The 17,287-nt window shown below is 39.3% G+C and overlaps 1 protein-coding gene across 8 annotated transcripts in view; it reads right to left on the bottom strand.

Moving 5' to 3' along the window:
* The window catches only part of dgki (diacylglycerol kinase, iota), a 44,494-nt gene that overhangs the window by 8,140 nt on the left and 19,067 nt on the right, over window positions 1-17,287 (bottom strand). For 2 of the 8 annotated variants that reach the window (XM_082166632.1, XM_082166631.1), the window contains exons 2-23: window positions 15,943-16,051; window positions 13,751-13,846; window positions 13,183-13,257; window positions 11,408-11,464; window positions 11,189-11,311; window positions 11,022-11,090; window positions 10,814-10,930; window positions 9,837-9,911; window positions 9,579-9,674; window positions 8,361-8,443; window positions 7,162-7,222; window positions 6,761-6,874; window positions 5,964-6,089; window positions 5,799-5,877; window positions 4,815-4,870; window positions 4,674-4,736; window positions 4,487-4,560; window positions 3,098-3,209; window positions 2,752-2,951; window positions 1,684-1,746; window positions 295-395; window positions 83-162 (exon numbers count right to left, since the gene is read on the bottom strand). In XM_082166632.1, the coding sequence (XP_082022758.1) occupies window positions 83-162; window positions 295-395; window positions 1,684-1,746; window positions 2,752-2,951; window positions 3,098-3,209; window positions 4,487-4,560; window positions 4,674-4,736; window positions 4,815-4,870; window positions 5,799-5,877; window positions 5,964-6,089; window positions 6,761-6,874; window positions 7,162-7,222; window positions 8,361-8,443; window positions 9,579-9,674; window positions 9,837-9,911; window positions 10,814-10,930; window positions 11,022-11,090; window positions 11,189-11,311; window positions 11,408-11,464; window positions 13,183-13,257; window positions 13,751-13,846; window positions 15,943-16,051 (2,029 nt within the window). The remainder of the gene's footprint in view (window positions 1-82; window positions 163-294; window positions 396-1,683; window positions 1,747-2,751; window positions 2,952-3,097; window positions 3,210-4,486; window positions 4,561-4,673; window positions 4,737-4,814; window positions 4,871-5,798; window positions 5,878-5,963; window positions 6,090-6,760; window positions 6,875-7,161; window positions 7,223-8,360; window positions 8,444-9,578; window positions 9,675-9,836; window positions 9,912-10,813; window positions 10,931-11,021; window positions 11,091-11,188; window positions 11,312-11,407; window positions 11,465-13,182; window positions 13,258-13,750; window positions 13,847-15,942; window positions 16,052-17,287) is intronic. The other 6 variants (XM_082166636.1, XM_082166633.1, XM_082166637.1 and 3 more) reach the window with 4 other exon arrangements.

Genomic DNA, 17,287 nt, shown 5'->3' with positions numbered 1-17,287 from the left:
TATGTAGGTTTTCAGGCAGTAATTGTATGAATTCATTCCTCAGTGAAATCGGACTGAAAGGAGCAGCATGGGAAGTGCTCACCTCCTGAAGTCTGTCAATGTACAGTCGACAGGTTTCAAGGTCACAGTCTCCTCTCACCACCACGATGCCAACAGGAGTAGCTGAACAAGCAAACACACACACACACACACACACACACTGAGTTGGCATACAGTCACATATTCACCCTTCCTATAACAGCACTATATTAAGATATGTGAACTGAATTGTGGGAAAGGTTGCGATTAACTTACAGATGTCACGCAGACGCTCCTTGTCGAACTGCATGCTCTCGTATTCCTGCAGGATTATGCGGTTCACGCGCAGTCGCAGACGGTCAGGGACTGCATGAGGGCTGCGATGTGCAGACGACCAGAAATGAGAACCGATCCCACATAAAAGCATTCATATGAGATATTAACCAACAGAGGTGGAGGTGGAACAGACATTTTCTTGGTTTTATCTTCTGCTTGCTGATAATGTTCTACATGAAAGGACTTTGTGATCGTATTGAATCGTAAAGGAAAACTATGAAAATAAAGTATTAATCCCAGATGATGAGGAGCTAAAAGGAAATGTGAAAATGAGTTTCACAAAAGGACAGGTGAAGATCAGAAAGGACTGTAGACATGAATAAAAATGTTTTCTGGGGCCGTTTGGTCAGTTTAGACCAAATCTGTCATCCTTATACAAGTCAACATGATTGACCCTTGACATCATTATCATTATTTACTATTATTTATGTAACCTCCTATAACCCTAACCATCATTTTTAGCTAAATAATAATTTGTCCACATTTGCAGTGCATATAGTCAAAAATGGTGGTATAAAAGAAAAGAAAATTAATTACTGAAAAAACCCCAGTACATTATATATATATATATATATATATATATATATATATAAACATGTACATTTTAGTATGAATATTGATTTATTATAAATTATTTTCTTATTATTTAATAATTACAAAATAGTTATTTATTTTTATTATGCTATCATTACAAAGTTAATAGATTTAAATTCTAATGTGAAATTTTTTATTATTTATTTTTAGTACGTTATCGTTACATTTAAATTCTAGTATGACTATTTATTTATTATTATTTTTAATTTATTAGGACATTTTGTGGTGCTGTATGGCAATATTAAAATCTATTTTAATGGCTGAATTAATTGTTTTGACAGTACTGAACTTATATATATATATATAGGAATAATTATGCATAATTATTGTCACAAGTTTGTCACAAAACTTTTTCGTTTTTTTTATTTCTGCAGGCAATAAATGATTGTAAAAACCACCTGCAATAGCTTAGAAAGATAAAATGCTTAAAATGCATTATTTATCGAACGGCCTAGAAGATGTCAACTAAAACAGCAGAGCAAGCTATGAAATTATATTGAGAGGTTACTAAAACAAACACTGTTTTTGGACTCTGCTTGTGTGCAATAAGACCAGAAACATGTATTAAGACATTAAACAGGGTCGATTTGATAATTTCATGTTGACTTTAAGATGCACAGCAACAGAACAACACCTAAATACACTGTAAGCTTGGCGGAAAACACAAAACACACACACACACACGCTCTGTCAGCAGGCCGAGGTGTGCGACACGGCTGTGTATACCATACTTACACAGAGAAGGAGTCGGGGGGAGCAGAGAGGCGGCGCAGGTCGGCTGCGCACACTTTCTGAATGCTGAGTCAGCGCAGCCACACAGGAACACAGGCAGCACAGCCAAGCCAGTCAGCACAAGAGAGAGAGAGAGAGAGAGAGAGAGAGATGGAGGCGGAGAGGGACAAACGCATGAAGGGCGACCAGTAATTAAGGAGGAGAGAGAAAGATGGAGACAAGGAAAGAAAAAGAAAGAAAAACACACTGAGGCACTGCAGAGCAGCAAACAGACCGTGAGAGAGGTTCTAGAAGAGCAGTGCATTAGTGCTGTTACTAGAACATTCATCAGTCAAGCACACATGAGCTGGTGTTATGCCTGCTACTGACTGAGATTTCGGATTACTGATCACACTGTACGACATGTATGTAGACTGTATGATTATGACACCTTTTGAATCGTAGGCTACGACGCAGGTTAGTATAGATGAATAAAACGTCATTAGCATGCGCTAGTGGTAAACAAAGAGAGCAAGATGAATCACACTTTTGGCAATTGTGGTTTTTATGTGCGCAAAAAAAAAAGAAAAAAAGGAGGAATCGAAAGAGGAGAATATGGATGTGGTCATGGCTAGGGGAACAGAGGCCAACTTTGCATGGCAATTTTGCAAATGGAGCTTGAGGTAAGTAGTTTTAAGTTTTAGCGCCATGTCGCGTTGATCAATACGCAATTTCATGTTGCATTTTTATTGGCTCGTCAGTAGACGCAATCTTGCTCTTGTCACTGTTGTGTTGTATTAAGAAAACCATAAACTGTCTGTGTGTCAAAGTCAGTCTCTAAATATTTGACCTTGTAATAACAGCACTAGGTTAGTTCAGGTTGTCCAATATCACGTTGTAAAACACACAAAAAAGTTTAATAATATGCATGAATCTGCGATCAAAACGCCTTTTAAAAATCACTCACAAAAAGTTTTTTCAAAAAACTTTTACATCTTGCACATCCGCATTTGTCCAAATGCATATGTGTTTTGCACTGATGCATGAGTGGATTAGGTAGTACATTTGAGTGCAGATTATTTTGTGACTCACTCATTGAGCAGCGGCACTGATGTGCGTCTCTTGCTCTTCTGCACCATGTTGGCCTGGTTCCTCAGTGATATGTGCAGGGTCGAGGGCGTGAGGCGACACGGTTCGCCGTCCACCTGCACGGGCAGCGTCTTGAAGGTGGTGAGGATGACCTCTCTGCACTGATGCAGCCGTTCACCGTGGCCGCCCACCTGCAGCGCCGCCTTGTGTGAAGACAGGGAAATGCATGCAAGCCTTAAGCCTTAAAACTGCAACAAAGACTATACACAATACTATGGGAAAGTGAAAAAGTGCAACGTGCAATATGACAGAATAAGTCCCGCTCTAAATAAAAGAGCCAATTGCTCACCAGAGAGGCCATGGTGAAACCGATCACCTCGATGCAGCCGTCGTCATGCCTCTGAGGCTCAAAATCTCTGTGGTCGCCCGTGTTTCCCCATGGCATGGTACCAGCACAGTACCTACAGAGAGACAGTACAGCGTTTAATGAGGTATGTAAAATTTGACGTTTAAAAAAAGTTGTATGAATCCTTCAGGATTCATCTCAATTCAAACACCCACATGATCTTATTCCAAAATGACAACGAATCGGCCATGTCTATTAAACCTTTGACAAAATCACAGCAGAATATTCAAATCTGCGCTGGAGCTGATCAGTTACATCATTACACCAGTAGGTGGCGACAAGTGACTGTTAAAAATGTGTGAGTCATTGAATCATTCATTGAAGAGATTTGTTCAAAAACGCTGATTCATCCAGTAATAGGGCTGTGCAACGATTAATCGTGATTAATCACATCCAAAATAAAGATTTGTGTTTACATAATATATGTGTGTGTACTATGCATAATTATTTTGTATATATAAATACACACACATGCATGTATATATTTAAGAAAAATGTGTTATTTATATATAAAATATTTATATTTATATATAATATAAATTATGTATAAACATATACATGCAAATATTTCTTAACTATATACATGAATACGTGTGTATTTATATACAAAATAATTATACACAGTACACACATATATTATGTAAACACAATTTTCATTGGAATCAGTTTGCATGACCCTTTTCATCACCACTATATTTCATATTGGGTTAAATAAAAAACATCTATCCAGTTAACAGCAACAACTAAATAAATAATAAAAGTAAAACAAAAATGCTATAAAATGCAATTAAAATAATTGCTTTAAAATAAATGCTTTCAGTCTGCAGTATGTTATTTTAATGCTCTATGCATTTCCTGGGAAAATGCTGAACATTTTTTTTTTTCTGCCCAACCCTATTATTATGTAACATTTTCCCCACGTAGATATTTAAAATATTGGTTTGATCTTTCTAAAATCAAATTTGAGGAAGTGACATCACAGAAGTCAGCAGATTAACAGTTCTTCATTACAGCCACACTTATTATAATTGACCTTTTCAAGCTCAACATTTAAACATTGTTGTGTTAAAAACCTCGCAGTAATATGTTTGTAAGGAATTGTTTTTTTCTTGGCACTAAGTACAAAAACAATGTGTTAGCTGAGGCCAATATTAGATGTTTTGTACTGACCTTCAACCCAGACACATTTCTAATGTACCAGACTTGGCAGAAAAACATGTTTTGAAAGTTGTATTACAAGGCACATACTACCAGAGTGTTACTACCAGAATTTATTATTTAAAAAAAGAAGACAGCATAATTGGCAGGATGACCCTTATTTTTGCAGCAAACCTGGGAATATTCAAGAAGACGATGCACTGAAACTTCAGTTCCTGGATCTTGGGTGTGAGATCCGTACCATCACACTGTCAGTATGCAGAAGAGAAATAATTTCAGAGAACAACATGTTAAATATCAAGGTTGGACAGTTAGCATTAGCAGACAGGAACAGGGGTTCCAGGTGAAGTTTCATACTCACCACCACTCTGACATGCTTAGACAGATCCCTGGAGCTCCGCTGGAGAAAGTCAGAGAAAGCCGCCTGAGGGGACAAAAGTAAGAGTCACTCTCTTACAAACACACACACCACTTATTCTGTCAGAAAGGGAACTCTGCCTACCCCTGCATAGAACATCTTGTTACGGAAGCGACTGTTGAATTTCTCGGGGTTGGCTTCTGTGAAGGAACACAACGACACAAATGATTATGACTCTGAGAATGAAAAAGAATGAGAAAGAACAAATGCATAAAGATATCGGCCAACAAGGACATTTTCCCCCTTGTAATCCAGAGTTCTCGCGAGTTACTCTGGTGTCGAGTAATGATGCTCATTAAATATGCCCCTCGATCTGAGCTGCACCAATCACATCGGGTTATCTGATATAGGCGGGCCAGAGGCGAGATGGCGACAGCGCTGCGACGTCGAAGTCATTAGTAAACATTGCAAGATGGCTATGGATGAACACCAGTTGTTTGAAACGGCTTTGGCCGCTACAATGAACGAGTTAGACTTGGCTTTTTATCTAAAACAGGAACAGAAGACGGCGCTCGAATCGTTCCTTTGCAAGAAGGACGTTTTTGCTGTTTGCCGACCGGATACAGTAAGAGTCTAATCTACCAGTTAGCTCCACTGGTAGCTAAGCTTATGGGGTTTATTGTTGTGATTGGTCAATAGTGTTATCCAATTGCGTGCTGTGAGATTTTCAAATGCATGCTTGGTGCCGCCCCTCGAACTGGCCGATTTTCATTAGTCGACGCCAGACCATTAATCTTTTAGATTTAGGTCTGGATTTCCAGGCTAGGACATTTTACTAAATGCCACACACGTGCGCAGTCAATAAAGTGAGTCAAGAATTTTAAAAGGGTCATGTCATAGAAAACAGGATCATTGAAATAATTCAGAATCATCACGGCTATTAGGTCATCATATTAACATATGCCCACTTTACATTTACTATACACATCAAGGCCTATTCAGTATTCAGCAGCTTGACTCTGCCAAACATAACATTTACATATAAAAGGTCATATATATATTATAAGTTTTAAAGGTTCAGTAATACGTATATGTAAATGCACACATTTGCACATATACGTCACAAACCTCTAGATTCGTGGAACTCCAGGGTGACGTGGGCATCAAAGCCGAGGCTGAAGTAGTTATTGAACACGTTAAGAGGAAGCTGATAAAAGAGAACAAAGAGACACATTGTAATATCAGCAGCGTATAAACGTAACATATATCCTGGTGTATATCTACAGCGATCACCTTCTGCGTGCCCTCCTCCGGCTGAGCAGCCGAACGCTCCACCTGCAGATTCCAGCGGTCCAACTGCACCACCGTACCGTCCTCCACGTGACACAAGACCTTAGACACCGGCTCGTCGGTGTAACCCTGAAACATGAAGAGATCATGTTGTGTTGAGAGGTCTTACCTTACACAACACAGCTACTGTATGTTAAGGGCTATTTACTCCTGGAATAAACACAGTACTTGACATGAATTGCAATGATTATACCATCAATTCGAATGTTCAGAGTGGACAGTGAGGATCATTATACCCGCTTCATTGCTAATAACAGACTTTCGATAAAGGCATGGGGAAAAAACGAGAGAGACACTCCAGATTCCATGGCCAGTGTTTCTCCAGGCACGCGGTCAGAGTATAATGGAAAATAATGAGTGGCATTTATCAGTGACAACCACTTAGATGGCCAACTGCACAATTACAGCCTCTCAGCCAATCAGAGCAGCCCGATCATATCCAACTAATGCTGTTTGCTTTCACACGCTCTTGTGTTGTGTAAAACAAACCAAATTAAAATTCAAAGGTGCTGTTATTCAGCATTTCATGAGTAAGATGAGGGTGAAATGTGTGATGGATGCTAGCTTTATGTGATAGCAGCATGTTTGCAATAGGAAATGGTGATTTCCACTAGCAATAGTCAAGGAAAACGTGCTCCTAACTAAGAAAGGAGAAAGCATACACACAGGCATACAGGATGTTTGGAGAAAACAACTATTTATTAATCACTTAAAGAAGATTTAAAGATGAGTTGACTCACCCCTCCCCAGTTCAGAGTCCTGGCAAGGTCATTTCCTGTACCAAGAGGAAGCACAGCTACAGGAGGTTGTGGGTTCATCTGAAGTTCATCTAAGGCCGAGAGAATCCAGCCCACCTAGACAAAGGAGGACAAACTACTCATTCGGGGGGCAGAAATGCCAAAAGCGCCGCTCATGAAATCCAAGTTTCATCTTGCATGGGTCATGGATCTAGAAATCACCCATAAGAAAGCATGACAGGGCAAACCACAGACCCATTATTAGCTAATAACAGTGTTTCGCCACTGCTTGTTACTTTTCAGTTCATTGTCGTTCCACATATCTGTCACCAGAGGGAGGTGCGTCCAAATGTTTAACCTTCTAGCGGACATATCTGATCATCCCAACATGCATTGGACCTTACCGTTCCATCTCCTCCACAGGCGAGGATGCGAAGATTTGGCACTTTCCTGTATAATTCCAGCCTGATGGACAGAGGGAAACAAATAGTGATGTTTGTTACTGATGCATTTGCAATCAATTAGCATTAAAAAGTGACCCCAAACAGTATTTGGACGCTTAAGGCACATTTACAAATTGGTGAATTTCACAGCATTAGATAAAAATACCAAAGCAAGTATAATTTTCTCAGAATTCAACTTTTCTGGGACATTTTGCAATGATATTTGAATAAAAATTGAATTTGTTATCATTAGTTAATGCATTAGGAATCAAGAACTAACAATGAACAATACTTTTACAGCATTTATTAATGTTAATTTCCATATATATACACTAAAACATTTTTTAAATAGTATATTTATGAATTAACATTAACCTAGATTGTTAAATGCAATAAGTGTTGTTCATTGATAGTACCTAATACAATAAATAATCTTAACACAGTGACTTTTAACCAGAAGGTGATTTTTAGCAGATGAATGAAGTCAGTTCACACAGGTCTCCTATCAGAGTAACCACATGTGTAGTTCAACACATTAGCTATGCACAAAATATATTCTGTCTTCATTTTGTTATCTATTATCATGTAAAACCTAATAAAAAAAATATATTTGTGAAATGTTTGACATGACATTTTTTTGTTCTTTGAAATAAATGCCACTTGGTTTGATGCATTTTTACTTTTCTCCTCTAATGCAAAGACATTCAGACACTTAAGTGTGGATTAAATGTTTTGTGGGCCATTGCGTGTGTGTGTGTGTGTGTTGGTTTTCTGTTTTAATAGGAGTTTAATCACAGCTCTGTCAGACAGCTAAAAAAAAAGCCCCCAGCCGCCCAGCTGTGTCTGCTCCCATCTTAATACTCTCTCTCTCTCTCTCTCTCTCTCTCTCTCTCTCTCTCTCTCTGTCATCGCTACAGCAGATCAGAGCGCATGTGCTGTGCTGTCTCACCGCTCAATTACTGAGGCGAACTGAGGCAGTGGGCAGCGGGGAGAGAAGCTTCTAGAACACTGAACTCCCTCATAGAACACAGCACTGCTGAGATCCAGCGACTACATAATTAATGTGGTCAGGACAAAGAAATAGTGGGTTAAAGCGCATTAAGGGAGGGAGAGATGATCTGATACGAAATGAAAGAGAACGCTGAAACTGAGAGACTCACGCTTCTCTGGGCCCTCCCTGAGACAAATCAAACACCTGCCGAGGGTTCAGGATCCACATGAACATCTGCAGCAACTTCGTCCCCTGAGAACCACAGACAGATCAGACGGGCAGATAGACAGACAACACCACAGACAGATCAGACAGACAGATCAGACGGGCAGATAGACAGACAACACCACAGACAGATCAGACGGGCAGATAGACAGACAACACCACAGACTGAGAGAAAGACACAACAAAGACAGGAAGAACAATAGATGGAGTGACAGACAGACTGATAGACAGAGTGATAGATTGATAGAATGACAGATAGAACGAAAAAAAGAGTAACAGATAAAACAGAACAACATACAGAAAGATATGATAGATATAATGATAGAGAGATAGAACAACAGACAGACAGAAATATAGATAGAACGACAGATAGAACAGCAGACAGACTAAAATATAGAATATAATGACAGAACTTAATAGAATGACAGATAGATAGAACAGCAGAGTGATATATAGAACGGTAGACAGACAGGCAGACAGAATGACAGATAAAACAATAGAAAGAACGACAGACAGAATAATAGAACAACAGAAAGACAGAACGATAGATAGAACGACAGACAGACAGAATGATAGATAGAATAACAGAAATATAGATAAAGCGACAGACAGAAAGATAGAAAGAATGACAGACAGAATGATAAACAGAATAACAGAAAGATAGATAGAACAACAGACAGACAGAATGATAACAGAACTGTATAATCTAAAATTCTAAATAATTCTAAAACGGAACTATATAATAACAGAAGGATACATAGAACGACAGACAGAATGATAGATAGAATGACCGAAAGATGGATAGAAAGACAGAATGATAGAAAGATAGATAGAAAGACAGACAGACAGACAGACAGAATGACAAATAAAACAACAGATAGAACGGTAGACAGACAGAATGATAGATAGAATGACCGAAAGATAGATAGAAAGACAGAATGATAGAAAGATAGATAGAAAGACAGACAGACAGAATGACAGAAAGACAGACAGACAGAATGACAAATAAAACAACAGATAGAACGGTAGACAGACAGAATGATAGATAGGACAACAGACAGAACTATAGATAGAACGATAGAGTGATATATTGAACGGCAGGCAGACAGGTAGACAGACAGACAGATAACTCCTCTATTCGTCTCTTTCTTCAGTGTCTCACCTGGTTTCCGCCGCTCTTGGGGTTGACAAACACCAGCACTGGTTTCATCAGCGGTGAGGGCAGCGGCTTCAGCATGAACGGACGCCATTTTGATTCCTGTCATTTCAAAGTCACTTCATTATACTTCAAATAAATGCACACATTAGCACACAAATACACACACATATCGCTGCAGAAAGCAGTGGGGACAGATGATCACTGAGCAGGAGTTAAGGGAAGAAAACGTTTAAAAGCAGGACAGGAATCAGATCTACTCACATCCGTGCCCTTTTTGCTGGCTCTTCTTTTGAACGACGTCCGTTTTTTCCTTCGAGTGGAGTTTTTAAATGAGCTCTGGGACACAGGTCATATGGGTTCAGAATAACACGAGGATGAGAGAGGTAACACTTTACAATAAGGTCTCATTTGCTAACATCAGTTAGCATTAGCTAACATGAACTAACAATGAGACGAATATATTTTTAAGCATTTATTAACCTTTGTTAACATTAGTTGTTAATTTTTTGTTCCCAGTAGATTAACAAATGTTAACAAGTACAACTTTAGATTTTAAAAATGTATTTTAATAGAAAATTAAAATGTAATTTTAATTCCATGTAAACTGAAATTTTCATAGAGTAAAATTAATAAATGCTGTTAACTCTTAAGTAATATAGTTTACTAATTAAATAGTTCATTTTTAAGTAATTAATTAATTCATTTTGAAGTGTAAAGTGTTAGCGGATGAGAAATAAATTACAAGATTTTCCTTGGTTGAACTATCCCAACAACAGTTTGTGTACAAGCAAGCAACTTCCCTTTTAGCAACTCCTGAATTGAAAGTGGCAGTAACATGATGCCACATTTCAAAAACCTTCCCCATCAATGCATACAGTAAATCCACCAATCATAGCTGAGCGTGTCATCAGAGTGGGTGTGGTCTAAATGTCTGCTATGACTGTTGATATGATGGTTCAGTTTTTGATCAATTCAATTCTAGCTTTTAATGCAACAGATAAATTGTGATGTTGAAAGTGTAGGAAACAATGAAAGAAGCTCCATATAAAATAAGTATACGCAACATTACGGATATAAAATCTCGCAGCATCAAAGCATATTTAAGCTGAAGATGATCAGCAGAAGAAGACGAGAGCATACAGCCCAGCTTCTAAACACAGTCTAGTGTCACTTTGTATTAGCGTCTCCTGCAGGACATTACATAAACCTCGCTTCATGAAGTGCTGATAAAAACGTACCTGCGGTTTCCTGACTTTGATGATCCAGGAAGGGGGTACGATGACCCCGGCGTGAGCTCCCAGTGAGCAGGGCTCCTCGATCTGATGGAGCATGAAGCACGTGACCTTATTGTGGAACTGTGATAGACAAACAGGGAAAGAGTTGGAACAAGTCTGCGTCGCATAAACCAGTGAGGTTTTATGAGTAAAACAAAGACATGACACTCACTGCCAGCTTGCACCAGGAGCAACTGATGGCCACGATCTCCTTACTGTGGAAGAACTTCTGCGGGAAACTCTACAATCAAAGTGAAGGATAGCATAAACATACTTGACTTTTGCATTAAAAAAAAAATCTGCCGCCCTCCTTTTATAAAACCTGACGCTGTGACATACTTTGCCGCACTGACGACACTTCCCCTCTTGCCGTCGGCGGTGGACCCAGTGATGTCTCAAAGCGTTCTGCTGTCGCAAACAGACACAACGGGTCACATGTAAACGTGCCAACAAGGTTTCACTCTGCCATAAGTATACAATAAGTACAATAAGTATACGTCAAAGCAACTTCAGTGTGATGAATGATTTGAATGTCATGTGTCGATGAAGTGGACTCACATCTCTAAGGCATCGAGAGCCGCCCTCTCTGAAGGTGGGTTTGCAACGGAAGTTGATCTATGAGGGAGAGACAATGAAAGACAGATTTATAGAATCATTTAGTTATATAACACAATGTGTAGCTATGTAGACAGGCAGCGTCTGAAATTGCATACTGTATATAGTAGGTACTACATTTGGTAGGTACTACAACAAAAAAAGTATGTTCTATATAGTATGGAAGTAGGCCTATTAGGATGCAGCAATGGTCAAGACGATCTGCTGAAGTTCAAACTGAGCATCAGAAGGGGGAATAAAGGCCTTTAAATGTGGCCTGGTTGTTGGTGCCAGATGGGCCTACTGGGATCTACTGGGATTTTCTTGCACAGCCATCTCCAGGGTTTACAGAAAAGGGTCCGAAAAATAGCAAATATCCAGTGAGAGGCAGTTTTGTGTGCGAAAATGCCTTGTTAATGTCAGAGATCAGAGGAGAATGACCAGACTGGTTCTAGCTGATAGAAAGGCAACAGTAACTCAAATAACCACTTGTCACAAGCGAGGTCTGCAGAAAAGCATCTCTGAACGCACAACACGTCGGATCATGAAGTAGATGGGCTACAGCAGCAGAAAACACACCGGTGCCACTCCTGTCAGATAAGAACAGGAAACTTGAGGCTACAATTCACGCCGGCTCACCAAAACTACACAATACTAGATTGGAAAAATGTTGCCTGGTCTGATGAGTCTGGATTTCTGCTGCAACATTCAGATGGTAGGGTCAGAATTTGGCGTAAACAGCATGAAAGCATGGATCCATCTAGTCTTGTATCAACGGTTCAGGCTGATGGTGTAATGGTGTAGGTCTTTTCTTGGCACACTTTGGGCTCCTTACTACCAATTGATCATCGTTCATCAAGTATTGTTGCTGACCATGTTTATTATCTTGATGGCTACTTCAAGCAGAAAAATGCACCATGTCACAAAGCTCAAATCATTTCAAACTGGTTTATTGAACATGACAGTGAGTTCACTGTACTCAAATGACCTCCACAGTCACCAGACCTCAGTCCAATAGAGCTCATTTGGGATGTGGTGGAAAGAGAGAATCACATCATGGATGTGCAGCCGACAAATCTGCAGCAACTGCGTCGTGCTATCATGTCAATATGGACCAAAATCTCTGAGGAATGTTTTCAGCAACTTGGTGAATCAATGCCACGAAGAATTAAGGCAGTTCTGAATTAATCCTATTAACAAGGTGTACCTAATAAAGTGGCCGGTGAGAATATACAAACAATATATATAGTAGTAGTATTATTTATTCTTTATATATATATATATATATATATATATATATATATATATTTATTTATTTATTTATTTATTATTATTTAATATATATAAGGAAAGTCTGAACTATTAGTCTATCTCTGAACTATTGATTAATTCTAAAGAACTTCTAAAATATTTAATTTAATAAATGAACCAAAAACAGACACATAGTTACTAAAATATAAACATTATCCTTAAATAGATTGTGATGTATACTGTGACCTTGATATTCTTTCACATCCATTCACTCAATTGCACGGATAACTATATTTGAACATCGCAACAGCAGGGAGCCACAACTCCTGATCCTAAAAACCATAACTGCAATATCTAGATTATACCATCTCATCCCATTTCATTATCCTCCTGATGTCTGTTTGAAGAGACAAACGTCAGCGTTCATCTGTAGAGGGCGTATTTATGACGTGCGTGAGAGTGAAACGGATATTTCTGCCTCCGCTCACCTTGTCCAGCTCCTCAATACACGCCGTGTGGACCACGATCTTACAGGCTGCACACTTCCTCCGGGGAGCCGACTTCTTAAAGAGAACCGAACAGCACAAAACACACAACAACTTGTCATAGAGCAATAGCCTGAGCAAACGCACACATCTACGATGCATCTTATAATTCAATTGTACAAGGAATATGCTCTCACTGCACTCTCATCTTCAGCTGTAAAAAGCTTGTTTCCTCTGAGGCGCCGAAGGATTTTGCCAACCACTTGAAGTGGCAATAATAGAGCTGCTACGGCTCTTGAAAACATCAGAGCGCAGCGTCGTGCTTTAACAAAAGCCTAACAAAATCCTTTTACCTGCTGAACATTTTCAGACTAATAGCTCCCTCTTCCTTTCAATACACAGCAGCCTCACATTATCTCATGAAAGAAAATGTCACTGCTAAAATGCTCTAATGACACTCTCTTCTCTGCCTTCAGCTAGCCCTCCAAATACAGCAACTGTCTGACTTCTCTTTAGTTCTTTTCATCTGTTTTAAACATGTTTGTAACCTGTTTAACCATGTTATACTCACTGCAATCTTGACCAAGCACGTCTCTTCGCCCAGGTAGCAGAGATCCCCGGAACAGTTCGTCTCCAGCCACAGATGATCACCGTTCACTGCGTTCTCCTGTGCAGATAAAATCAAAAGTTTTGTAGCTGTCAGTCCATGTCTATAAGCTTTGAAGCTAACATCTGCATGCTAATGCATTCTTAAATGCTCAGAAAATTAGCAGATATACGCATTTATGTTACTCTTCCAGGAAAACAAACCAAAAACATTGATCAAATGCTCAATGAAAACATCCCCTCATGCTAACTGATTAGCATGTAACAAATCATGGTTTATTTATGGCTATTATAACAACTTCCACGGATGCAGTTATACATATAGCTATACTATATCTGAATTTAGCATGTTTTATGATGAACTCTGCACTATTTTTGACACTATTATCTTCTGTGGAGCTGCTTTATAGTTCGCTAACTAAATTGAGCTTAATAATGACACTATTATCTTTACAGCTGAAACAGTATTTGTTTCATAACTGTAATTATTCATAATCACATGCAACTAACCCTAAACCAAACCTAATCCTAACCTTATAGTAAGTACATATCACAAGCACTATATAAATAACTGTGACTTAACTTGACATGACATGTTATGAGCAAGCAAACATGTCTTTCTTGTGCCTGTGAACAAGTTAAAAGTTGAATGGTCAAGATTGCTCTAAACTGACATAGATATGAGCATTAACATACAAAAACAGAAAAACAGTCAGGTAATGCACGCTCCTGCATTAAAATCACACACATTGTGAGGCTTCAATTAGCGATGCCTTGTGTACACACTTAGCAGTTTTAGGAAGGCGCATTAATGTTTGATGGCTGCGCTGGTCACGTCGGGAACTAGAGGGGAAGGAAAGGCCAGCAAAGACGAACAGGAAGCGTCCCGCTGGGCTCCGCCCCCTCAGCAGTCTCCATCTGTACACACAGCACCTGGATTAACGAGTCTCTCTTTTGCCATGCCAACCATCTTTGTGGGACCCACCCGCCCACGTCAAACAGCACCCACCAGTCAAAATATGCTGATATGTGCAAAACTTCTCCTCGACACAAACATTAGGGCTTTAGTCTTAGAATGTCACGTACTGTATTATATATATAAAAACCCACTATATATCATGCTTTCATTGTATTTTGAGGGGAAAAAACAATGCAACACTCTAAACTAATGCCACTTGCCTGTACCAAACTCATCACAATAGGAGCTTTCGCACCGGTTAGTTATAGGAACTCAGTTATACGAACTATACTGAACACCAGAGAACAAAATTTTCCCCTAGAGCCATTTCCCACCAGAAGGAACTCTGAAGTGACGTAAGCCGGCCGACAGCAAAATCGTTTAAGTACGGCATTCAACAACTTCAACAACTAAAGGATGGTGGTCACCATGATCGATGCTGTGTTTTTGTTGTGTGTCATGGGTTTCGTAATAACAGAGATGGAATGTAGTGGGTGCCAGTATTTTGTATGGCATGTGTTCGGCCAATTTTTTTAGGCTACACGCTCAAGTCGCTGCCTGTTCAAGGAGTGCTGAAATCAATTACTCATCATTAAAGTCTTTTTGGCTTCATACTTTTGGCATACAGTTAAACATTTATCATTCCTGACCAGAAGATGTTCAAATAAATGTCACATTAGACAAGGAAGTTGTAGGTTGTGTTTGAATAATTACGTATCTTATTTAGCTGAGGTAAATTAAACGCAATTCTCACGTATCCTTGCTTGATGAAGAACGAGACGGCCCACCGGTCAGTTGAAATTTAAAAGGCTGATTTTCGCGCTTCAGGGCAGTGACGAGTACATTATGTCGTCCAGTGGTTGTCCATAGACACCCTCAGCACAACCTTAAGCAATGGCCCTGAACGGTGGTTCAATGTCAATACTGTGACAACGCTGTAACAACAATTCACCACACAACGTAGTCATAGCAACCTTTTGGCCATGTTGTTAAACGTTGTTAGAAGGTTGGGTACGTTGTGCCAATGTTCTGTGTTTGCTGGGTAGTTACTTACTAGTTGAAGTCAAATGGACCAATGTCTATATCGAAGTACCAAATGATACCATCAAAGCACTGCCAGTATTGTTTTCTATGGGAAAGCTGATAAGACATGCAGTTGGATAGACATTCATAGTGAAAGACAGATGAAGGACACTTACGCTCCAGTCCACGGTGTTGCGGAGTTCCTTGGCTGGTCCATTGCTCAGGGCAGGGAAGGGATTCTGTGCTGGACCCAAATGCTGGAGGCCCGACCGCGAGATGGCTTTCCTGCGTAACAGAATGACCACAAATAGCTTCAGCACAAGACTGAGTGAACGCATTCAAGAGAAACTAATGAGACCTTGCTGAGCTGAAGGTTTTGACATCTGGGATAAGCTTCTTGCTGTTGCACATAAAAGGACTAGTCATTGTGGATCTAAGTGGGGACACGCTACAAAACACACACAACAGGAGACGGCCGTATACCTTGTGCCAGTATCAAAATGATCCAGACCAATCTGTTTACCAGTCTGCTTGGCCAGGAAGTTCCCATAATTCCCTGCATGCAAAGACAGCCTCTGCCTCATATGGTATGAAATAGGCAGAAAAGACTGTTTTTAGACACAAACAAACGTCTAAAACGTGTGTGTGTCTGTGTGTGTGTGTGTGTGTGTGTGTGTGTGTGTGTCTCAGCAAGGGGCTTGCATGAGTCAGTAATGTGCGATCACTTCCTCTGTTTGTCATTCTTCCACAGAACTGGCCTCATCACATGCTAGTATCACAGATCGATCAACTAAAACTCATATCTAATATCTATAGCAGGATGGCTCCCTGACAAAGGGAAAAAGGGGGTCAAAAAGATTTGAAGCCACATTACAGGGTGGTAAAAATTACTTTAGAAAGATGACAGAATCATTATTTTATTTTTACATAGGGAATGGAAGGTCTATTAGTAAAATATGTTGCATCATATGCCGGTGACAGTTAAAAAATGTGAAAAAGCACTTCTTGTGTTGCATGCCTGTAACCCGAGAAGTATTAAAGAACTCTTAATATTCTATTATATTTTGGTTAACCAACTTTTATTTTGGCATCTTTTCATTTTTACAGCACAATACGGTTTATTCCAAGAGATATGAGGATTCCAATGTGGCTCGATGAGTAAATTGGTACATTTTACACATTTTCAGTGGTCAAAAACCAAATGTATGTCAATTTGCATATCGCTGATTCTTTTTTTTTCTTGTTTTTAAAGAGGAATAACTGAAAAACAAATGATTTTGAAACTAGAAATGTATCTTGTTTCAATTGCATAGAGCATTCCTGTCTGTGCCATAAATATTGTTAAGTTTGCATGCCAAAATCAAAAACCAAGCCAGGGACCTCTGGTTGAGTTGACAAGGAATTACTTTAGTTTGGAAATGAGGTTTATGGGACCAAGAAGAAAGAAAACATGTTTGTACCATAAGGTAGAATATTTGGCATTTCAGGCATTTATGAATATGCATAATCAAAAAATTGTTT

Source organism: Leuciscus leuciscus (genome assembly GCF_965113295.1).
Source record: "Leuciscus leuciscus genome assembly, chromosome: 4".
In the NCBI taxonomy this organism is placed as follows: Eukaryota; Metazoa; Chordata; class Actinopteri; order Cypriniformes; family Leuciscidae; genus Leuciscus; species Leuciscus leuciscus.
Note: the sequence above shows the minus strand (reverse complement) of the source record. Positions and strands in the feature narration are given on the sequence as shown.